The sequence below is a fragment of the Rhinolophus sinicus genome, chromosome 3 (genome assembly GCF_057876585.1).
Source record: "Rhinolophus sinicus isolate RSI-liver-muscle chromosome 3, RSI-T2T, whole genome shotgun sequence".
Lineage (NCBI taxonomy): Eukaryota > Metazoa > Chordata > Mammalia > Chiroptera > Rhinolophidae > Rhinolophus > Rhinolophus sinicus.
In genome coordinates, this window is record NC_142503.1 from 156,511,559 (window position 1) to 156,532,800 (window position 21,242).

Genomic DNA, 21,242 nt, shown 5'->3' on the forward strand with positions numbered 1-21,242 from the left:
TCTTTCTAGAACTGAGAACATAGCTCCTCTGGTAAGTACTCAGAGAGGGAAAATATCTTAATATTCAAATGACTGACCTCTGTAGCTATATGAGATGTTCAACAGGTATCTGAAGAACAGAATAATACAGATAAACAAGGCTTGGTTCTCCTATAGTTTAATGGTCACATGCATGAAACTCACAAAATTCAAATTTAAAACAAACACACAAGCAAAATAAAGAAACAAATAGTTTTCTTAAATTATCTCTTATACCACAGTGCAAAATATTACCAGTCCTGGGGATTTTTAGTATCTGGTGAAAATAGGAGAGAATCATGTAAGATCAGGAAGAAAATAACCCTGGTTTGTATAATTTCTATATTTCTATGCAGTTAACAATTTATAGCAAAGGTACAGAAAAATAAAAATAATAGAAGTAAAACTTACACACGAAGGTCTCTACATGTGTGCACAAGTCGCCACATTTAGGACAGCGCAGCTGGTTTCCACCTTTCCCAGAGTTCCCAGAGCCCGATTTCTTACTGCTTCCCTCACTCGCTGATTTCTAATGTTTTTGGAAGAGGGAAAAAAGAGTGTGTCAAGTATTACTTTCAGGTCATCACAGTATACCGTTTCCCTGAAAATAAGACCTAGCCGGACAACCAGCTCTAACGCGTAAGACCTGGTCTTACATTACATTACATAAGACTCGGTCTTATATTATAGTAAAATAAGACTGGGTCTTATATTAATTTTTGCTCCAAAAGACTCATTAAAGCTCATTGTCCAGCTAGGTCTTATTTTCAGGGAAACACAGTATGTAACTTAAATATAAACAATATAGTTTATAATTAATCATTATTAATTTTTACGATTTCCAGAATGGAATTATTAATTTATATCTCTACTATCACTGGTATCAAAAGATACATTTTCCACAAAAATAAAATCAATTCTAGTAAATACATATGTTTATCTGTATACCTTCTTTACATGGTAAGTGCCAGTATGTATAAGAAATAGCTTTCTTTCTTTTTTTTGTTTTGTTTGTTTGTTTTTTAAAAACTTTTATTTATTTTAAGTGTGTTTTTCCAGGAACCACCACCTCAAAGTCAAGTAGTTGTTTCAATCTAGCTGAGGAGGGCAGAGCTCACAGTAGCCCATGTGGGGAATCAAACCAGCAACTTGGTTGTTAAGAGCACTGTGCTCTAACCAACTAAGCTAACCAGCCATCCCAATAGCTTTCTTTCAATGACTCAATAAGAACTAGGAAAAAAGTTACCATAATATAAGTAAAAAGCTGCATTTCAATGAAATTGAATTGGTAGTTATTGTCATGGCAAGTAGTGACTCTTTAACTTTCTTGAATCTAACTTTTTTCACCTTTTTCATCTCTAAAATGAGGATAATATCACCTACTTCAGAGGGTTATTTTTAGGATTAAATGTGGATGTGAAAGCACTGAGTATTTTGTTTCACATATAATATTAACTCAAGTGTTAGTCAAATTCACATAATAAAAAAATTGGTAATAATTCACTAACCCAATACAATTACCAATCACCTACTTGCTTGTAACAGAGTAGCCCAACATTAAGTCATACAGATATCCAAGATTCTTAGATAGATGAAATGGGGTTTATACTATCAGGAGTTGTAAGAGTTGCATGACAGGAAATGATGGATACTTGTCACACAGCAGCCTAGCAGACTGTCCCCCCATGTCTTTCCTTGAAGAAAGAAGAGTCTGTGAGACTGTGCCTTTTTGGGACTTTGTTTTACCATGATATTTACACCTCATGTCTCTCTGTCTGGTCCCCAAAAGATGGTTTGCAGCCAATGACGAGTAAGATTCCCCACAGAGGGGACAACTCAAGCCAGGCGGAACCGTGTGGGGACCCCCAATGAGCTGCCTTGGAAGATCTGGGAAGGGGCCTTGCCTCCCCTTCCCCCGCCTGAGAAAAGCCATCGCTAACTCTGGCTTTCCTCTCTCACCTGATTGTGAGAGAAGTCATGAGAGCGATAAAGATCAGCTCTCTCCGCTTAGCTCAACGGAACAGTTTCAACATGAGAGACTTGTCCCCGGGGAGGTGCATACCTCACTTAAGTCATCGTAGGACTTTCTGCTCTGGCTGCTTGGGGACAGGGATAATTGGTTTGATTCACTTTTGTGACATGATGGATGAGTCTCACAGACTGGGTAAAAAACAATGCTAGTCCCTTGTATGATTATCAATAAAAGCCACCAGTTGGCCTGATACTGCGCTCCAGTCTCTTGCCAGACTGTGAGACCCTTGGCCCTCTGAGATTTAACTGCATTAAGTCTCTGTTTCTTTCTTTCTTAAAAACTTAACCCAACGCCGCCCCTTCTCGTTTCCTCACTGCCATTGTTGCGCTGGACACAACAGATACTCCTAATTCAACCCTACAGAATGACTACACAGATTACTCAATAAAGCTTCTTTACTATTTTGTGGTATTAAAATTTTTAATTACTGCTTACTAAGTGCAATGCTTATAAAACTATTTTATGGTTCAAATTGAAACACAAAATAAAATTACCTAAAATTTTTCAGATTTTATGTATTTCATGTTTCCTATAGAAAACATAAACCAAAACATAAAGAGTACTGAGTACTATTATATTTAATTATTTAAAGGAGGGAACTCAAATATGTGTATAGATGCCAATAAAGATAAAATACCTTATTTCCATCTCCAGAGCTATCTTTACTTATCCCATCTTTTGAGGCAAAGTACGCTGGTGTTTCTGCAAAGGTTCTAAAAGGAGCTCTCCGTAGAATCTGAGTTTCAAAGGTCCCAAGCCTTCCTAAAACGGGTACATGAATGCGACCACAAGAAATACCTGAAAATATAATCAAATTTATTAGTCTACACATCAAATATTAACGTTTTCAATAAATTCCCTGGAAACAAAAATGCCTTAAGCATAAAGGAGGTTGAGAAAGCTAGTTTTCACAGTAGTTGTACAAACTGGTAGAGAAAATAGTGGCAAAGCCCTCTCAGAAACAGGCCAGACCTGGGCCTTCGAAGATTCCGGGTAAATAAAGATGTTTCTTTCCTTTCCAGGCCTGCCCCTTGGAAGTGTGGAAAGACCACCCAAGTCATAATGAGTGGCTCTTTCAAAGTTTGAGATAAGTAGTTCAACATCTGCCTCACGTGTAGAAGGAAAAGGCCATTTATGTCTTATATTCTTATTATGTTATTTCTACCAATGAGAATAAGCAATTAATTGACAAACTGTTGTCTGTTTCTTTACTTATATAAGGGTAATAGCTGCAACCATGGAAACAAACATCAAATGTTCTTTAAAAAATAATGTGCTCGGGCAGCTGGGAGGCTCAGTTGGTTAGAGCGCAGTGCTTATAACACCAAGGTTGCCAGTTCGATTCCCACATGGGCCAGTAAGCTGCGCCCTCCACAACTAGATTGAAAACGATGACTTGACTTGGAACTGATGGGTCCTGGAAAAACACAGTTCCCCAGTATTCCCCAATAAAAAATTTTTTTTAAATAATAATAATGTGCTGTTCATTAAAGTACATTTTAACGAACTATTCAATCCTACAGAAAAAATATAATTCAGTAAACACTGTGTTACCACCATCTGCTTTCAAAGATTTTAATGTTTTGCCATATTTGAAGTTAAAATTCTTAAAAAGAACTTAAATTATTATTTGGTAAATTTTTCTGTAAAGGACCAGGATAATAAATATTTTCGGCTCTGTGGGCCATTATAGACTCAGTCCCAAAGACTCTGCGTGTAACATGAAAGCAAAAGTAAATAATACAGAAAACAAATGTGTGTGGCCAGTTTGGGTCCACAGGGATCACTGTCTGCTGACCCGTGGTTTTTCTCACATAAATACAAACTAAACCCCAAAATAAATTATAGGCAATGGCAAAAGAGCCGTACTGCCTACTGTGAGCCACCGTTTCCCACGCTGGTCTTTAAGAGTGTTCCCTACATAATGGTCCTAGGTTAAACAAAATTCCATAGATTTCAGTACTGTAGGGCTACTCAGAACCTTGAATAAGCTAACCTAAATTAATGAATCGCCAAGAAGGAAGTTTCCTAGCAGTTTATCAGAGTGCTGTTAGGAGGTAATAAAACAAAAGGGGGGAAGTGTTAATGTGAATACTTAAATAAATTTTAAAAACTGATTTTTTGCCTCCCTCATTTTATTCCCTGCAAAGTTCTCGATTCAGGCTTTAAATTTTTATTTCTATACCTGCTAGGGCTTTTAAGACATCATGCACATATGTATTTATTCAAATGCAAAAACTGGTTTAAAATTATGTCCTTCAATAATTTTTTAAAATGTGCATCAGAATGTGTTCAGAATTGTTAGAACAAGATTGCAGGGGATCTTCCCTGCTTCTGATTCAGGTCTGAGGTGGAACCCAAGAATACATTTCTAACAAGTTCCCCGGTGAGGGTGCTGGGCTGAGGACTGCACTATTTAAACCACTGTACTAAACAATTTAAATGACTAGTCACTTACCAATTGTATCCATCACTATAAATTTTCACAGAAATCATTGCAGCAAACTAATCAGGAGTTTTTAACCCTTTTTGAGCCAAGCACCCCTTTGGCAGTCTGGTGAAGCCTATGGACAAGCCCCTTCTCAGAATAATGTTTTTAAAATGTATAGAATATCTAACAAAGGAAACCAATTGTACTAAAGTAGTTATGAAAATACTTTAAAAATATTTTCATAACAAAATTAAGTATGATCTAACAGCTCTTTTAATAACTACCATGATTTCAAAGTAGTGAAAAATATAAACAATATTTTGAGATCTCTGCAACTGTAATGTGATAAGAAGATCTTTGTGATTTTTGACTGGTGACACTTTATAGATACTGTGCTACTATGATTTGTTGCCTACATTCAGAACTGAAGGAAATGCTACATTTCATTTAAAGATTAGTGAAAATAAAGTTCATAGAACCTATGAATTCTATCCCTGAACCCTTTGGAGGCCTGTGAAAAAACACTAAAAGCCAAATAGAGAAGTATTTCCGTAAAGTACATTTCGAAAGAGTACCTGGCAGCAATGACAAAAGACAGTTAAAAGTTAAACCATTTACAAAACTTTTGTCATACAGACAAATCTTTCTGAGTTTCAGAGCAGCTGTTTTTAAAAAGACAGTAGAATAAGGTACCCTGATTTTAGGGTTATTAAGATCTAGAAGAGTTATTTGTTCAACTTTTAAATATTTGACTGCCTATATTCAATCTTGAATTAAGCATTTTCCAAAAACATATAAATGATTCAGCTTAAAAGATAAACTGATCTTTGTATTTTAGAAATAGAGTGAAAGAACTAATGAAAATTTTTAAATTATCTATTTGCAGTGACAATATTTAAGTGCATAACAATTGATGAAATGGCAAATCAAGTTAAATGCTCCCTTAAACACTTGGCCTCTAACCTCTAACACAAATTGGAAAAAAATTCAACAAAAACTCACAAACAATTCCAGCAAATTAGAAGATGTGTATTGCTTTTATTAGTCTCATAATTTCATTTTATGCCAAGTTATTGTTTCATGAATTTGGACTACTTCTTAATTAAAAAAAAAAAATAATAACATCACTCCTATGATAGCTTTCCTCAAGTTTAAAAATATTTGATGGATTTTCACCTAGGCTAGTCTACTGGTCTGAAGATGAACATGACAAAAAACAAAAAAAAAAAAAGAGAAATGTTGATTAAGAAATAGTTTGCAATAAAGATGTTCTCTCATTTATTCACTTTCCCTTATTTAAATTGTATTGTATTTACCTACCCAAAGAGGGATAAAGAGAGGGAGAAAGGAGGAGGAAGGGAGGGGGAGAGGGAAGGGAGGCAGAGAGAGGGGGAGAGAGAATTAAAATTAAAATCAAAATCTAGGAACATTATGTCACTATTATGAAAATTAGGGACACCATGTTTGAGCACCATTGCATCTTCACTATATTCTCATGAAGACAAGGACAGAAATCAGCCAGAAATCAAGGCAGGTAACAATGATCTCACAAATGCAGACTGAACATTGTCATTCAGAATCTTTTAAACGGAATCAAGCATTTCTGAATCACACATTCAGACAGCAAATTGACTGTTACAAAGGCAAAGTACATTTTTAAAAATATACATTAAAATTGAAAAATACCAGCGATTTGGGCAGAAAAAAATATTTAAAATTTCTACTTTACTATAGGTTTTATATTCAGAGACTAATGAGGAAAAACACATTAAATTGGATACACACGGCCCATCAGCAAAAGCGAAAGATCCAGTATCTAGTATGACAATTTACCAAATAATTTTTCAAACTACCATATAAAATTTTTAGTCTAACATGACAGATAGACCAATGGAAACAGAATAGCACTGCACTTCAGAAGAGCTCTGAAATGTCCCCTTTTATTCTTAATTCTTTACAATTTCTTGTCAGACGATGATTTTGGTTAAGTTCTTTTGTTTGTTTATATAATGTTGTTGAAATTCTTAACTCTACCATTTATTAATTAAGAAAAATAAGAATAAGCTAACTAAATTTCAATTCTGATTTTTCTTTCACCTTTCTTCTTTCCAGGAATCTAAATAAGAATTTTTCAAATCCTTAAAGAAAACATTTCTATATTTTTGTAGACTTTTGAGTTTTTGTACTATGCAAATTAAACGTTTTGTGAAATTAAGCCTTGGGAAAGTCTTAAATCAATGTGAAAACTATTTTACTGTTCCACTGTCATGTACAAATATTAAATTCTGTAATGATCTTGGGTAATGTCTCACATTTTAAGTTTAATTTGGTCTTTTACAGTGAAAGCAAAGGTTCATTATTTCTGAAAACCTCCAGCAAACTTATATTAACTGATAAACAAATAGATAATAATTCCTAAATAAGTCATTAATTTGTGTTGATTTACCTAATGATATATTTAACTTTTAAAGCAGTGGTTGTCTTGAAAAGAAAAAAAAAAACACTACACACTTCCTATGATTCTGTTTTCAGGGACAATTGACTGGAACAGATCATGAACTTTGTCAAAGAAGTCTTTCCTATGCAGTGAGGACACACACATACTTTATCCACTCCTAGAAACATTCTTTGTCTACTCCACTAGATTTAAACTTGAAGGTGAGAACTTATTCACCACTCTATTTCCAGCACCAAAACAGAGCCTGGCATATAGTAGGCCCTTCAACAAATATATGTTAAATAAACGAATTAAATATCTGTCACTTTCGAGTGTTTGCAACTCAAATTCCTAGAATAGGGGCATTTATCTGTTCAGGTTTAACAAGGTCTTGGGATTAAATTCACTCCCTTACATTTATACATCATTTTAACAAAATGCTCCTGCCCACATTACTTCATTTAATCCCTCTTTGTGAAATAAACTGTCGGAAAATATACATTGAATAAAAGTACAACTTTTTATAATTAACCTACAAATTAGGAAATGGGGCTTTTATTTATCCAAGGATCATAAATTGACGAACCAAAATAAAACGAATTTGTCTAGTAGTTTGTGATTATAACAGGCTCTATCTAGCCTCATAGTCTGATAGCGATTTGGGGAAGAGAAAAAATGGTTTTTCCGGAAACTCTTGGCTGGAGTGCCACCTTCATAACTCCTGATAAACAGAAAGGAAAGGTAAACAGGAGCCACCCTTAAACTATCTTGGACTGTCAAGTTGGAAAAACTGGCCAACAACTGCTGATACACCTAAGTACTTAAATAATTTCTTCGGGAATTGTCCCAATCTCCCTAAGAGCCTGAAGGTTTTCCCAGCGCCAGGAAGTACTGTGATCCCTGTTTATGTCCCAATGTAAGCGGCCGCACAATGACAGTGACACTTCGGGTCTTGCGCGGCCTGAGTCCGGAACCACCGGCTCGGCGCCCCGCGGCCCCGGAGAACCCAACAGTAGCAGCCCCTCACCCGAGCCCTTCTCTGAGCCCCCGACAGACCCGAAGGGAACCCGGACCAGCTCCGGAAGAGGAGCCGGAGCAGGAGGCAGTCCCTGGCGGAGCTCCGAGTAGGGTCTGGGGACATTTTTATTATAACTAAAGGAGCATTGTGTGCCTCTTTCAGGGTTTCTGTGAAGTGGCCACATTCCGGCCCCAAAGTCAGGAGGCCTGAAAGAGCGCGGGCGGGGGAGCGAAGGGTTTTACTTCAAATTTGAGAAACAGCTGCTTCAAATGTTGGCAGCGCCCCATCCTACGCGGAAAGTGGGGGGTGCCAGGCGAAGCGCTGCGCATCCCCACATACCCTCCTGGTAGGGTAGGCCTCATGCTCTCCCCAGGGTCCCCACCGTCTATACACTTATGACCCTAAGTTCATGTGAGGGACTACTTCGTTACCTCTCTGCGCGGAGGCGAGCGAGGACGTGATGAGCCGCGCAGCTACCGCTCCGCAACTACAAGCGCCGCAGCCGGACATCTCCGCGGGGCCTAGGTCGGGGCTTTGCCCCCTGTTGCCCTCCGAGTCTCAGCGGCCCGACTCCTTCTCGCTGGGCGCGCTGAACTGGCTCCGGACCCTCCCGCCGACCCTAGGCCTAGTGCAGAGTTCACCCGCCTGGCAGCCAGGCCTTCGCGCTTTCCGTGCCCCACTGCCGTCTACCCAGTACAGTAGACACCTAACCCCTCTCCCTCCCTCTCCATCTCCGCCTCCCCCCCCTCCACACCCCCGCCTATCCGGCCCCGGGAGCGTGCGCGCGCCTGCGTCCTAGGCCTAGGGAGGAGGTGTGGGCACGCACTGCGTGTGCGTACGTGAGACACCGACGCAAGGGGAGTGAACGGGGAGGAGACCTGAGCGCCAATGAGCACGCTACGGCTGTAGCCGGCCCTAAGTCTGGGAACTACGAGTCCCGGAACGCAATTCTTCCGGAAGCCGCTTTATCCTAGTGTTGAAAAGCTTGAGCCGGACGCGGAGAGAGAAGGCTCGGGAGTTGTAGTCTCAATCCGTTACAGTAAAGTTCTTCGGGTCATTTGCGATTGGTGGGAGGGAGGATCAAAGTGAGACTGGTGGCTTGGCTGGCCCCAGGTGGAGTCTTTAAAGGCCTTGGGCTCCCGCTAGATGCTTGGGATAAGTTCCTCGCCCCCGGGATTCCACCTCCTGTGTTCCTTATCTTATCCTTCGTTTCCTCACTTGTAACGTGGAAGTGGTATTTTTACCTAGTTCCTCTAGCAACAACTGTTGGATGACAGCTCTCGGTTTTTCAAGCCAGTGGTAATAACTCTTCCAGCTGTTGCTAGTCCCTGGATGCTTTACAATCCTTGATAGGTTCCCTTAAACTTGACCACACCCTGGTAAGTTGTTCCTTCATTAAACTCTCGTTACCTTTTGAGCCAGCTGCCTGCATGGCTGGTCCATCTCTGGACAGATAAAGCAGATTGACCCTATACAAGGCGGAGGGTAGTGAAATTAATCAGACTCTTTACCCATCTGGGTTGGCGCCAGGCTGAGTATTTATTTTATTAAGATTCTGATTAACTCCAAAGCCCAGAGAAATTGCCAGGTGAACTTGGATGCCTGTTCTGAGCTTGGCGGGAAGGTGGGGGGATGTTGAAGAGGTCAAGCTAAAGTCAAGATTAGTTCACACAAGTTATTTAGCCCTCATCAAGCTTGGATCAGAGAAATGTGGCTTCTAGTTCCCTGGGTCTGGCCATGAGAAGGGACATTGACCTTGGTCCAGGCCATGCATGTTGTGTTTTTTTTCTCTGGGGGAGCTGAATCCTTGCACTCCTCAGCTTAAAGTGGCAGACACCAGAAGGAGACGAGGTCTTCCTCAGCTGCCTCCATTAATAGAATTTTGAGAAAGCAGAGATTCTAAAGTTCTCTCCATCCAGTGTTTTTAAATTGTGTTCCTAGAATTCCTCAGAAGCCATAGCTCTGTGGTGGGGGTGAGGGGACTAAGAAGGTGGACGTCTCCTGTCTCCTCCATGCCACCCAAAGTCAGTCAGAACAGCTCTGCTTTTATCTGTTTCATTTATTGGGGTTTTGTTTGAAAATGGAGTTCTGCTTTAAAGCAATGTTTGAAAACCACTGATTCTAGGACAAACCTCTCTTATTAGCAATGACTTAAGCAGGTCCGGTCTACTGTAACACCCAATTTCAATATTCATCCCACCTTACCTTCTATTTCAATTCTATGCACATTTCCTTCTTATTACAGAAATAAGTTGTTTGCTAAAATCTATAGATTGGGGGCCGGCCCGGTGGCTCAGGCAGTTGGAGCTCCGTGCTCCTAACTCCAAAGGCTATCAGTTCGATTCCCACATGGGCCAGTGGGCTCTCAACCACAAGGTTGCCAGTTCGATTCCTCGAGTCACGCAAGGGATGGTGGGCAGTGCCCCCTGCGACTAAGATTGAACACAGCACCTTGAGCTGAGCCGCTGCTGAGCTCCCAGATGGCTCAGTTGGTTGGAGTGCATCCTCTCAACCACAAGGTTGTGGGTTCAACTCCCGCAGGGGATGGTGGGCTGCATCCCCTGCAACTAGCAACGGCAACTGGACCTGGAGCTTGGCTGCCCTCCACAACTAAAACTGAAAGGACAACAACTTGAAGCTGAATGGCACCCTCCACAACTAAGATGGAAAGGACAACAACTTGACTTGGAAAAAAAAGTCCTGGAAGTACACACTGTTCCCCAATAAAAGTCCTGTCCCCCTTCCCCAGTAAAATTTTTTTTAAAAGTTTATAAATGGTATAAAACAAGCTGAATAAAAGCTTAGTGAAGTCAAGGCTCATCTGAGGACACTCCATGAAGCCTTTGCTTTCTGTTTATTTTAAGAACTTGACTTTTCATTCATTCATTCAACAAGTATTTATTGAGTACCAATTATTGAGCACTGAGGAAATAACATTGAACCAAAAAAATGTGTCTCTCATGGAGCTTACATTCTAGTGGGGAAATATAAGACAGTAATATATATTGTGTAATATCCTTATATTATTCCCAGGACAATTGAGCATTTCATTTTATTTATGGGCTAATGTTTTGTGTGTTAGCCTATATTCCATCTGGACTATGAGCTCTTTGAAGGCAGGTATTTTATTACTTGAGCTGAATACGCAGAAATTCAGTACATACTTGATTAAGTACTCACCTTGCAACAATATGTTTCTTAGCAGAAACCTAGGATGGTGTCTTCAGAAAATCCAACATACAATCAGAGCCAATTAAAATTGACAAAGAAATGACTGTTAATAGATATAAATTCTACAAATTTATACAATGGTTAACCCAACTGACTGAGTGTCCCAGAAGGAGTTCCCAAGAGATGCCTGACTAGCAGAGAGTAGACTTTGCCCTAGGAAGTACAAAACAAAGGGGACTGTACACAACCCAGTTTAACTTTTTCTCAGCAATGTGAACAAGGGTCACATGGCTTTGGCATCAGCCTGGTGATGGTTTCGTCACACAGGCAACATGATTTTGGCAGTTGCAATGCAATACCCCAAAACTACGCTCTGTAGGTCAGAATATACCTAGATTATTAGGATCAGCATCCAAAAAGCATGGATTGTGACACTAACTTTGTATTAGACTCTTTGTTGGTGTAAGTCTTATAGTGGTGTTCAAATTGGAGAACTTGTACCATGGGGATATACCAAGACTTCCCGTTTGGTATTTGAGCACACAGGGGTTTCATGTTTAAATAAAATAACATCTGTGTTGGAAAGGGTTCCAATGTAAAGGATCATTTTTGGCTGTTTGACAAAGGAACATGTTCCACTTTACAAGTATATATTCCCTCACCTGAAATTCACAGGTGTGGCCAGGTAGCCATGAGATGGAGCCGAGCTTGGTGTCTGGGCAAAGAGCAATGAGACTCCAGATGCACAATGGACCCTTCTCTCTCACTTGGCACTGCATGGATAACCTCTGGTCAGGTTCTTATCAGCCCATCGCCTCAAGTTCTGGATTTGGAAACAGAGCCATTTGAGATTTTCCCTGTGATAAAATAGATCCTCTATCAAGAAGAACTATGGCAAATACCTGTGGTAACATCTTCTCGGCTTTGGCACAAAATACTTCCACATTACACCTACTTTCAGCTCTTTTCTGACAGGTTAATTGTGTTTAAAAAAGAAAGTCAAATGTAATTTTCCAGCTCGAATAAATTCACTCTAGGAGCTACCTCCTTGAGTTATTTATCTTTTGTGCACGACATAGCTGAAGGCACATAACTTTACATGTCCCCATTTTACATAAAAGTCTTCTAGTCCTTTTATACTTGATTCTGCCTCTCAGAATCGTGAACATCATGAGTGGCTAAGTGAAAACTATTATAAAGATTAGAATCAGGGAATCATCCAGTTTAAAAATCTGGGTTTTTCAGGCTTATAAAAAAGCAGGGACTAGACCAACGTCAAATAATGAATGAGTCAGAAACAGAGAGAGAGAGTCCAAGTCTCGATTTAAAAACTGTTCCTCAGTCTTTTCTTTTTTAACCTAAGACTCCTTCTGATAACCATAAAAATCTCACCTCCAGCAGAGATTCTGGTACAGCCTCTCTTTGAGGCATCATTCTAATGAAGACATTTCTTTTTCATGGCTGAACACTGATCCTTCAGATCAGCAGACATTGGTTCTTTGATTCTACCAGACACAAATCAGGAACTCAACATTTACATTTTAAAAGATAAGGACAAAAACAAACAAACAAAAAATATCCAAGTGCTTATGTCTGTAGGTAGCATGAGACTCAAAAAAATACAATAAAGTATTCTATAGAACTTTACAGGGTGCTTTCACTCTAGTCTCTCATCTGATTATCACAGGAAGTGAGGTATTGTTATTAACTGCATTCCAGTTTTGCAGCTGAGAAAGTCAACATAAACAGAGGACTTAAGTGAAGTGTCCAAGGTCAGAGCAGAACAAGGACTCCAACCCTAATCACTACTGTTTTCATTACTTCCCTATATCCTCCTCCAAAAGCTTGTAAGATTTTAAGGGTCTGCAGAATCTCTACTCCCTACCCAGAAATATCTCACATCAGGGACTAAAAAGCTGCCATTCCATTAAGGCAGTGATGCCCCTCCCCCATATCTCCTTCTCTTAAGAAGGACCTGTGGTGTTTGTTAAATATACCTAGGCCCCTCCCATAAAGCTTTTGATAAAATAGTCTGGAGTGGGTTCAGGAATCTATTTTTTATTGCTAGACTACTAGAATCAGGTGATGCTAAGGTGTATTTGCAGAAATGAATAAGGTGTGTTTCCACTGTGGGGGTAGAAGCCTTTGCCTTTCTTTTTCAAGGTCTCTTTTTTAGGCTTCCTCCACTTGCCAACACTTTCTCCCTCAGGAAGTCACTGTCCAGCCTTGGTATTGTAGGGAGACCAAGGGGTCTACAGGACGGTGTTCACTGTTTTCCTGGGTCTGTCCTTGGGGGCTGGTGGTGACCTCAGATAGCACAAGGCCCTGGTTGTCCTCAGTTAGAGGACAGTCCTTCACCCTGATGTTCAGAGAGATGCCCAGCAGATGGCACTAACTCTCCAAGTCTTTCCTCTGACTCCATGGGGTGGAGGACGGTAAGAGGGGAAGTGATCTCAAAGCTAATTCATTGGAACTTTCGGTATACCAAATCTGGAAGACAGTGCTATGAAACGCTTGTTTAGTATTTTGTAAAGGGCACAGATGTCAGGGTAGGAGAACTGTTTGCTGTGTGGATCCCAGCTGAGTCACTTACCAGCTGTGTAATTTCCAGCAAGTTACTCAACTTCGTCAGCCTGTTTTTTCAACTATAAATTGGGGTGTTCTTGATTTCCTAAGGTTAATGCGAGGAATAAATGATTCTTTGACCCATAATACACAGTAGAAGCTTACTAAATAATAAAGATGTTTGTTACTGTGCAATGTGTAATTTCTGGCTTTCCTTTTATGTCTGTAAAAAATTCCTTTTTAATTGTGCTGCTTAGCCAGCTTGTTGATGACCTCGCCCTACTCATTATACCTTACCATTGCAAGGAGCTTCCTTGATTTCTAATGAAAAACTGAAAAAGAGAGATTAAAGAGAGAGGATGGGACCCTTGATTTGTAAGTCCTTCTCAATTTGCAATTAACTTGTATTAGCCATAATATTAAATAATAAAAGTGACAGTTACTTCAGTTAGAATTGTAATCATGTATTCCTTACAAGCAATATTTATTTATACACAAACACCCACTGGGCTGTGTGTAAAGTAGTACCATTGCTAAATCAGTCAATAATGAGGAAATGAGAGAAACGGTTTCTGAGTCACCAAATAGATGTTGCAAAGTTGGCATGTCAAAGTTCATGTACTTTGCATGTACCTAGGCCTTCAGAATATCACTCTGAGTTTATTTACTCATTTTAAATACTGATTTGGTCATATGGATCCCCACCGTACAAGTGAGTAAATTAGAAAGGAGAGAGGTGCTAGAAGCAGGCATGCTGACCACAGCCAAAGGGTTCTCTCAGATCCTGACAGAAAGGAGAAAACAGAAAAATGGATGCAAGAACTCAACAAAAGGATATATAATCTGAAGTCCTTTGGTTTTGGTCAAATTTCTTAAATCTGTATCAGCCCTCATTGGCATTTTATTATACCAACATAATAATTGTTGTTCGTAATTGTGTTCCTAGGGCATCAAGATTGAATTATGTTATTTCTGCTTTTAAAAAGAGAATATATACTTTATTAGAAAGATTTATACCCAAAATCGATCAAAAGTTTAAAAGTTTTAGAGCTGAAATAAATAAAATTGAATTTTCTAGAAAACTACTTCTGTAGAACAACCCAATTTCCTAGTGCCACAAAAATGAAGTGTTGTCTTGTTAAATCTACACAAATTTTCAGTCTTTTCTATTTCCAGTACAGTGGTACATGGTAATAGCAGTAAACACTTATACAGTGCTTACTATATGCCAGTAACTAATACATACTGCATTCATATATATATTCAACTGATACTCATAACAGCCGCATGAGGAACATATTATTTTCTCAAGTCTGTAGCTGAGGAAACAGAAGCACACAGAAGTATATAACTTGTCCAAGATTGTACTGTCAATAACTAAAAGAACAAATATTTGAACCCAGGTAGTCTGGTTCTGGAGCGATGCGTTTAACTATTGCACTATACTCTGCAGGGCTCACTATTAGAGCCTCCTGGATGAAACACACTTTTTATTGTATTATTGTGCTCACAAAAAGTAAGAAAATTCTTCAAGTATATGCATCCAAATGCTTACGAGTTCTGCCAATTAAACTCGCGAACTTGTTGCAATGATGTTGCTAAACTTTTTTGATATGAGAGGGGTTATTCATTATGAATTTGTACCAACTGGACAGTTAACCAAGTTTACTATTTGGAAGTGCTGTAAAGGTTATGTGAAAAAGCTAGACAACCTGAACTTTTCACCAACAATTCATGGCTCTTGCATCACAACAATGCACCAGCTCACACAGCACTGTCTGTGAGGGAGTTTTTAGCCAGTAAACAAATAACTGTATTGGAACACCCTCCCTACTCACCTGATCTGGCCCCCAATGACTTCTTTCTTTACCTGAAGATAAAGGAAATATTGAAATGAAGACATTTTGATGACATTCAGGAGATCAAGGGTAATACGACAGCTCTGATGGCCATTCCAGAAAAAGTTCCAAAATTGCTTTGAATGGTGGACAAGGTGCTGGCATCAGTGCATAGCTTCCCAAGGGTGACCATAGTCACTTCTACGGGACCGTAGTGATATTCAGCAATGAGGTATGTAGCACTTTTTCTAGGATGAGTTCACGAACTTAATTGTCCAACCTCGTACATGTACATAAATTAAAATGAATCAAAGATCTAAATGTAAGTGCGAAAACTATAACTCTTAGAAGAAAATATAGTTGTAAGTTTACACATATGACCTTGGATTAGGCAACAGTTTCTTAGATAACATACCAAAAGCATAAGCAACCATAAATAAATAAATAAATAAATAAATAAATTTGGCTTTATCAAAATTTAACATTTTTGTGCTTCAAAGGACACTATCAAGAAGTGAAAAGACAACCCACAGAATGGAATAAAATATTTGCAAGTCAAGTATTAATAAGGGTCTAGTACTCAGTATATATAAAGAACTCTTAAAACTCAATAGTGAAAAGAACCCAATTTTAAAAATGGTTGCTATCGACTGTTGTGCCCCCCCCCAAATTAATATTTTGAAACCTAATCCCCAGTGTAATGATCTTAGGGGGTGGGGCCTTTGAGAAGTGATTAGGTCATGAGTTTGGAACCCTCATGAATGGGATTAGTGCCCTTATAAAGGAGGCTTCAGAGAGAGCTCCCTTACCCTTTCCACCATGCATTTATGAACCAGGAAGCAGACTCTCACCAGCCACCAAATCTGTCAGCATCTTGATCTTGGACTTCCCAGTCTCCAGAACAGTGAGAAATCCTTTTCTGTTGTTTATAAGCCACCCTGTTTTCGGTATTTTTATTATAGCAGCCCAAACACACTAAGACAATGGGCAAAGGATTTGAATAGACATTTCTTCAAAGAAGACATACAAATGACTGATAAGCGTATCAAAAGATGCTCAACATTTTTAGCTATTAGGTAAATGCAAATCAAAACCACAATGAGATACCACTTCATACTCACTAGATGGCTGTAACTTAAAAAAGCAGAAACACCAAGTGTTGGCAAGGACTTGGAGAAATTAGGACCCTCATGTAGCGTTGAGAATATAAAACGGGAAGCTGCTGTGGAAAACAATTTATTAGTTCCTCAAAACAGAGTTTCTACATGACCTCGCAAGAGAATTGAAAAAGATATGTTCATACAAAAATGTGTATAGGAATGTTCATACCAGCATTATTCAAAATAGACAAAAAGTGGACACAACTCAAATGTTGAACTGATTAACAGACAAAATGTGGTATGTCCATACAACAGTATACTATTCAGCCATAAAAACTAATGGAATATTGATATTAATACATGCTACAATATGGATGAACTTTGAAAACATTATGTTAAATGAAAAGAGCTAAATAAAAAAATCACACATGGTATGATTACATTTATAGGAGATGTCCAGAATAGGCTAATCCATAAAGACAAAGCAGCTACTAGGGGCTTGGGGGAGGAGGGATAGTGAGTGACTGCTAATAGGTATAAGGTTTCTTCCTGGGATGAAAATGTTCTGGAAATAGAAAGTCATGGAGGTTTTTATAACTTTGTGAATATGCTAAAAGCCATTAAATTGTACACTTTAAAACGGTGAATTTTATGGTATGTAGATTATATTCCAATTTTTAAAATCTGATAGTTCTACCAACAGACTTTCACCAAAATAATTTCTAAAAGATATTCTTCAGAAGAAAAATGACAAAATGACCTTAAAAGCAAGGTCCACAGTGATAAAGATGTAAATAAATCTTTAAAAATATGGTTTAAAATAATAATGAAATGTTTATTTTGAGGGTCAAGAAAAGAACTAAAGTATTGTTTGAGGAGATGAAGATACAATTTAATTTTGATTTTGTTAAAATCAGTGTGTATAATTAAAATTAAAAAAAAAAACACTAAAAGAAGAGAAAAAGTATAAAACTTCCAGATCAATATAAGGAAAAAAAAAATGAATAAAAAATATTACTCAATCTGAAAGCTGACAATAAAAGAGAACAAAAATGATTTTTTTAAAAAACCACTAAGTAATATGGTAAAAACAAGTCCAAATATAACTAATCACCATATGTATTTACTAGACTCGTTAGTTAGACTGGATAAAATAAAATAAAACCCAGCCTTAATGCTGTTTATAAGAAACACATTTTAAAAAGACACATAAAGTTAAAAAGTAAAAAATATATTCAGCAGATACTAACCAAAAGAAAGTTGGGAGCTACATTAATAGACAAAATAGGCTTTAAGACAAGAAAGCATTATGGGAAAAAATAACATAACTACATAACTATAAAAGATGCAACTAACAAGAAGGCATGAAAATTCAATACAAAATAGGCATCCATTAAAATAGCCTCAAAATATAGAAAGCCAAAATTGAGGAATCACAGGGAGAAATTGATCAGTGCGTCATCTAGTGGACAATTTCAACACACTCCTTATTTACTGAACAACTAACAAGTTTGAGTTAATGGTCTTATAGAGAGCCCTGCACCCAGTGATTAAAGAATACACTTTTTTTTTTAATCACACATGGAAACTACAAAAACTGACCAAGTACTAAGTCATGAAGCAAGACAAGACTTCAGATTTCAAAGAACACGTACAACTCAGATCTCATTTGATGTGTTTAAAATTCCCTGATGTTTGGAAGTGAAAAACCTTACACTCCCAGTAAGCCACCAATGATCTGCTCACTATCCCCTGGAGTATTCGCCTTTTGGGGTGTCTCTCCCCAATTCATCAGGATTCCCTTTCTTTGAGAATTGCCCCCACCTCCCCAGTAACTATGACTGTACAATAGGATTGCCCTTTATGCTCCAACCCCCACTATGGCCACAGTTGATTGGACTAGAGGTGGAGCCCAGGTTCAAACTGAGCCAATCAGATTCTCTCTCCAAGGCATCTGGGTTTAGGGCTTGGCTCTTCTTTGACTTGAGAAGATGACCACCTCTTCTATAAACCCAGGGGAGTGGACAAAGCTGATCTGCAAAGAGAAATTAAAGGTTCCTACAGAGAGAAGAGACTGAGAAATAGACTGACCAGAGAGGAGAGAGAAACAGAGTCAGAGAGACAATTTGAGAAACAGAGCATGTAGAGCAAGACTGAGTTAGAGACTGGAAGAGAGCAAAAACTGGTGATTGTGAAAGGGAATAAGAGAATAAAACCAGAGATAATGACGGCCTAGATCCTGATGGTTTTGCAGGTCTTGCTTCCAGTCCTTCCTGATGTCTGCCGGCACATCTGTTACTGCTAACCAAAAGCCTTCGAGTGTGGGGTCCCACCTCTACTCCTTGGTTCTGGCCAATCCCTGGTCTGAAACTGCACTGCTCCTGCACTGACTCCAACTTGGCTTGTCTACGTTTTCTCAATCTTTCAAGACTCTGTCCTTGACCTGACAGCGTCGTGACATCTTCCTCTAGCACCCTAGCTGCTAGAGCTCTCTAAACTTCAGAGAGCATTCTGCCTGAAAAACTTCCATGGTTGGAAGCAGAAGCAGCCTGGCTGGCCCTCTGCCTTCCAGCCCGTGCCCTTCCTCCCTCCCTGCCAGCTGATGTCCATCCTCACACAGTTCACTGGAAGTATACAGCAGGCTGAGACAGAAACCCCAGGGCTTTTCTGAAATGAACGTTTTGTCCATCCAGCGTACAGTCTCTGCAGGGGAAGGGAACACCCAGTGAATCATCAGCAGTTTGGTGAAGCAAAGGCATCCTGGGAACTGTGCTCTCAGCCTCACTGAAAATCATGGAAAGGACTTTAGAGATGGTTTAGACTCTCATCTAGACCAACTCCTTCATTTTTTTTAATTAAATTTATTGAGGTGACAATTGTTAGTAAAATTACATAGATTTCAGGTGTACAATTCTGTATTACATCATCTATAATCCCATTGTGTGTTCACCACCCAGAGTCAGTTCTCCTTCTATCACCATATATTTGATCCCCCTTACCCTCACCTCCCACCCCCCACCCCCCTTACCCTCTGGTAACCACTAAACTATTGTCTGTGTCTATGAGTTTGTTTCTCATTTGTTTATCTTGTTCTTTTGTTGTTTTTGGTTTATATACCACATATCAGTGAAATCACATGGTTCTCTGATTTTTCTGTCTGACTTATTTCGCTCAGCATTACACTCTCAAGGTCCATGCATGTTGTCACAAATGTTCCTATAACTCCTTCATTTAAACATATTTTTGTATCTATCTATCTACTTACCTACCTACCTAGATGTAATTGACATACAACATTGTATTACCTTTAGGTATACAACCAACTCTTTCATTTATAGGTAAGGAAAATGAAGTCCAGGGGAAACCAACTTGAACAAAGCAGCACATCTGTCTTTGGAAGCAACATGCTTAGAAATTAGGTGTCGTGAGCTCAACAGCGTTTCCTTGTCTGAAAGAGAGGTATCTCCCATTCCCTCCCAGCCTTCACACACTGGTTTTGCACAAGCTGTTTCTGCTTGTGCCCCTTGCTCCTGACATCCACACCTTGAGCAAGCCACCTCCTACTAGCTATCATTTAGATCTCAAATTAGATGTAACCTCTTCCAAGAATCCTCCTCTGACTACCACTCCATCCAAGTCTGGTGCCACTCTGTGTAGTATATTTTATATACTCATAAAGGCCTGTCCATCTGCACACATGGCTTAGCGTAGAATAGGCACTCAATAAATGTTTGGTGAGTGAAGAAAAATGTCAGGTACCAGCTGCCATCAGCTGGAGTTCATTTATTCCGACCCTCAGTGGAGAACAGAAAGGGAGCCCAGTCAGCTCGTTTTGCCAGCACCCCCATTCCATGAATTGGACGGGAGCTGGGAGGGCAGGGTAACGCAGCACGCACTCACTCCTGAAGCAGGAAGGCATCTGTGCTGCAAATAGCTAAACACTGACCCCTCAGCAGGGGCAACCTCCCCTCCTTACCCCCCCAGACAAGCAGTCAGTGAAAGCTGCTTCCCAGTAAGCATAGTCTGGAAGTGGGTCAAAGAGTAATCACAAGGCCACGAGGCCCCAGTCCTGCATGTGATCACTTTCTCAGAGGTCCAGGGGAAGGGGTGCTCAGCCAGAGAAATTTCTAATTGATTCTGAACCAAACCCCTGGGAGCTGGGCAGATGCTGATCCAAGAGTCAAATCCAGTCCAGGTAAGAGGTGGCCAAAAAGGGCTGCACTGAGCTGGCCAGGGGATCAAGGCAAGCTTTTTGTCCTGATTACATACTCTTTATATACTTATATACCACTCCCTGTGGCCTCCTCCCTGACAGATTCTGGAGGGGTTGGGAGAGGGGCAGTCTGGGCCTGACTGTTGATGGCCTCCGAGATCACTCTGACACCATCCACCCATCTCTGATTTACTAATTCAAACCAAACACCTTTTCCAAAACCAAAATCCTGTCTTTTTGGACCAGTTGTTTTATTCAAGGGGCAGGGCCTGTTACATACAACAGAGATCTGGCATCTGGAAATTTGAGTATCTTTAGAAGAGCTTGAGGGAAAGAAAGAAAAAGCCCATCATTTCTGAGTGAGGTCAGCCAGCCCAGCTGGAGGAGGCAGCAGGCTGTAGGGACTGCTGAAGGACCGC

At 39.5% G+C, this 21,242-nt stretch overlaps 1 protein-coding gene across 1 annotated transcript in view; it reads right to left on the reverse strand.

Annotated features, from left to right (window-relative positions):
- Positions 1 to 8,688, reverse strand: part of CLPX (caseinolytic mitochondrial matrix peptidase chaperone subunit X) — a 35,091-nt gene extending 26,403 nt beyond the window's left edge. Inside the window, exons 1-3 of the mRNA XM_019748680.3 lie at positions 8,368 to 8,688; positions 2,688 to 2,848; positions 430 to 547 (exon numbers count right to left, since the gene is read on the reverse strand). Of these exons, the coding sequence (XP_019604239.1) occupies positions 430 to 547; positions 2,688 to 2,848; positions 8,368 to 8,446 (358 nt within the window). The 5' untranslated portion in view covers positions 8,447 to 8,688. The remainder of the gene's footprint in view (positions 1 to 429; positions 548 to 2,687; positions 2,849 to 8,367) is intronic.
- Between the last annotated feature and the right edge of the window lie 12,554 nt (positions 8,689 to 21,242).